This window comes from Neophocaena asiaeorientalis, unplaced genomic scaffold, assembly GCF_003031525.2.
Source record: "Neophocaena asiaeorientalis asiaeorientalis breed wild unplaced genomic scaffold, Neophocaena_asiaeorientalis_V1.1 scaffold963, whole genome shotgun sequence".
Taxonomy (NCBI): domain Eukaryota; kingdom Metazoa; phylum Chordata; class Mammalia; order Artiodactyla; family Phocoenidae; genus Neophocaena; species Neophocaena asiaeorientalis.
In genome coordinates this window covers 26,880-29,490 of record NW_020175056.1, presented here as the reverse complement: position 1 = coordinate 29,490, position 2,611 = coordinate 26,880, and the positions used below count along the sequence as shown (strand labels likewise).

The window sequence follows — 2,611 nt, the reverse complement described above, 5'->3', positions numbered from 1 at the left end:
TTTTTTTTTTTTTTTTTTATTTGGTTGCACCGGGTCTTAGTTGCGGCACGCATGTGGCATCTAGTTCCCCGGCCAGGGATCAAACCCAGGCCCCCTGCATTGGGAGCATGGAGTCTTAACCACTGTGCCACCAGGGAAGTCCCTCACTTTCATATTTTATGAAACACTTTTATTCAAACTCTTTGTATGCACCTTTACTTGTGTCTTTACCACCGGAGCCAATTTTGAGTCCCCTAAAAATGTTTTCCAAATATATTAATTAATAAGGGTAATTTTGGCTGCTGTACAGATGAGCCTCAAATCTCAGACGCTTAACTCAATGGAGATTTCTTTGTCTTTCATCTAACAGTCCACTGCAGATGTTCCTGGCCAATAGGAAGTGACTCATCCATGGTGTGATTCACACATGGTGATTTGGGGACCCAGGATTCCATCTTTTGGACCTACATTTTTCTAGAGTGCTGTGCTCACCTGCAGAGAGCTTGTAGGAAAGAATGAGAGGGTGGTGAAGACAATCTGCTTAGCAAGCACCTCAGCCCTGAAGGGATATATGTCACTTCTACTTACATTCTACGATACTAGCTAAAATTAGTCACTTGGTGCCTCCTGACTGCAAGGGAGTCTGGGCAGTGTACTCACTTCTCAGCTGTAACTTTATTCTATGTAAAGAGAATCATGAATTTTGATGGACTATTAGTCATCTTTGCCGTATTATCATGATATAAAGGATACTGTCACTGAAAAAGTTATTCCAAGATATAAGTGCTCATTCATATAATATTAGGGAAGTTTTTAGAAACATATAAATGAATATTTGTGGTTACTACTGTTTATATGGTTTCTTAAAGTGATTTATTTGAAAGGCTTGTTTATAACAACATCCAAAAGTTGCAGTTGTGAGGTTACTATACTTGAATTTCTCTCCTGTCTCTTTGGCAAATGACTTCCATAGGCAGCTTGTACTAGCTTTACAAGGTTGGTTTGGGCCAGTGGTCCTTCCCTAAACAGTGTATTTTTTTAAAAAATAAAGTGGTGAGAGAGCCCTCCTCAACACGAGCAAATGTAAGGACTCGAATACACACCCACCCGCTCCTTCTGAGGTATCATTTTTATAAGTTTTGCTGTATATTCAAGCACATATGTTATTCAGTTCCATGTTTCTGGCCTGGTTAAGGAGAAGGAAGATACATTCATTCAGGGGGAAGACTGAAAGATATATTGAGAGAGGAAAAAGAAAAGGAAAGAGCAAATGTGAAGCATGAAAGAGAGAGAATAGGAGAAAAAACCCAACAACCCACCTGCGCCCCACTTCTTACTTGAAGGTTCACCAAATCACCCCCAACTCCCCCAACCATTGCCCCTCAGCTCCTTCTCTGACTAAGCATCCCAGTCCCTGCCTCACATGCCCCTGGTCATCTAACAAACCAGCCCTCCCATTTCCACCCTCCCAATCTGGCCCACCTGCCCCAGTCCCCCTCTTCCCACAGCTAAATTGGCTAATATCTACTCATTCCCATAAACTTTTCCACTAGTCCTTCAGCTGACATGGTACAGGCTAAGTAGAAAGAAATTCAATGGCAGTCCAACAACACAGAACTAACAGAGGTCTTTCCTCCTGTTCCTCTACCTTCCTCCACCAGGGAGTACTTCATAGAGATGTACTATCGGAATGAGACGCAGCATGAACCACATCCCCTCATGCTGCCTGGCTGCACCCCCAGCTACCCTCTGACAAAGTTTGCTGAGCTGGTTGCCCCGGTGATCCCCCAAGACTGGTCCACAGAGTGTGCCATAAGCAACCATGAAGGTACTGAGGACGCTATGGATTAGGGTGCACACAGAGCTCTGCAGAGAGGGCAGAATACCCTTTCTCCAGACGGTTGGTGCTTTGAGAATATAAACTGGCTTCAATTCCATCTTTGGGGGAAATAGGTTTGGGGCGATAATTGTATGTTTCAGAGACCTCAACTTCAGACAACTCCTACCTCTTTACCTGGCCCTGCCCCTACTTGCCATAAACCTTGTCAACCTACATAAACCCAGGAGGCAGTAATGAAGCAGAAAACATTTACTTGGGATCAAAGAATTGCAATTCGGGGAACACGTATCAAACTGGAACAAAGTTAGAAATGTAAGAATGGGGGCTTCCCTGGTAGTGCAGTGGTTGGGAGTCCACCTGCCAGTGCAAGGGACATGGGTTCAGGCCCTGGCCCAGGAAGATCCCACGTGCCACTGAGCAACTAAGCTCATGCACCACAGCTACTGAACCTGTGCTCTACAGCCCACGTGCCACAACTACTGAGCCCACGTGCCACAACTACTGAGCCCACGTGCCACAACTACTGAGCCCACGTGCCACAACTACTGAAGCCCACTTGCTTAGGGCCCATGTTCCACAACGGGAGAAGCCACAGCAATGAGAAGCCCACACACCATAATGAAGAGTAGCCCCCACTCTCCGCAACTAGAGGAAGCCCGCGCACAGCAATGAAAACCCAAGGCAGACAAAAATAAATTAATAAAAAAAAAAAAAAAAAAAAAAAAAGAAATGTAAGAATGTTCTGAATATCTCCCAGGAAAAACTTGTTGAATATTTAGGAATAAACCTACC

The 2,611-nt window shown here is 44.5% G+C and overlaps 1 protein-coding gene across 1 annotated transcript in view; it reads left to right on the top strand.

Moving 5' to 3' along the window:
- ACP3 (acid phosphatase 3) overlaps positions 1-1,830 on the top strand; it is a 28,367-nt gene extending 26,537 nt beyond the window's left edge. Inside the window, 1 exon segment of the mRNA XM_024764022.1 lies at positions 1,641-1,830. Within this exon segment, the coding sequence (XP_024619790.1) occupies positions 1,641-1,830 (190 nt within the window).
- The last annotated feature ends 781 nt before the right edge of the window (positions 1,831-2,611 follow it).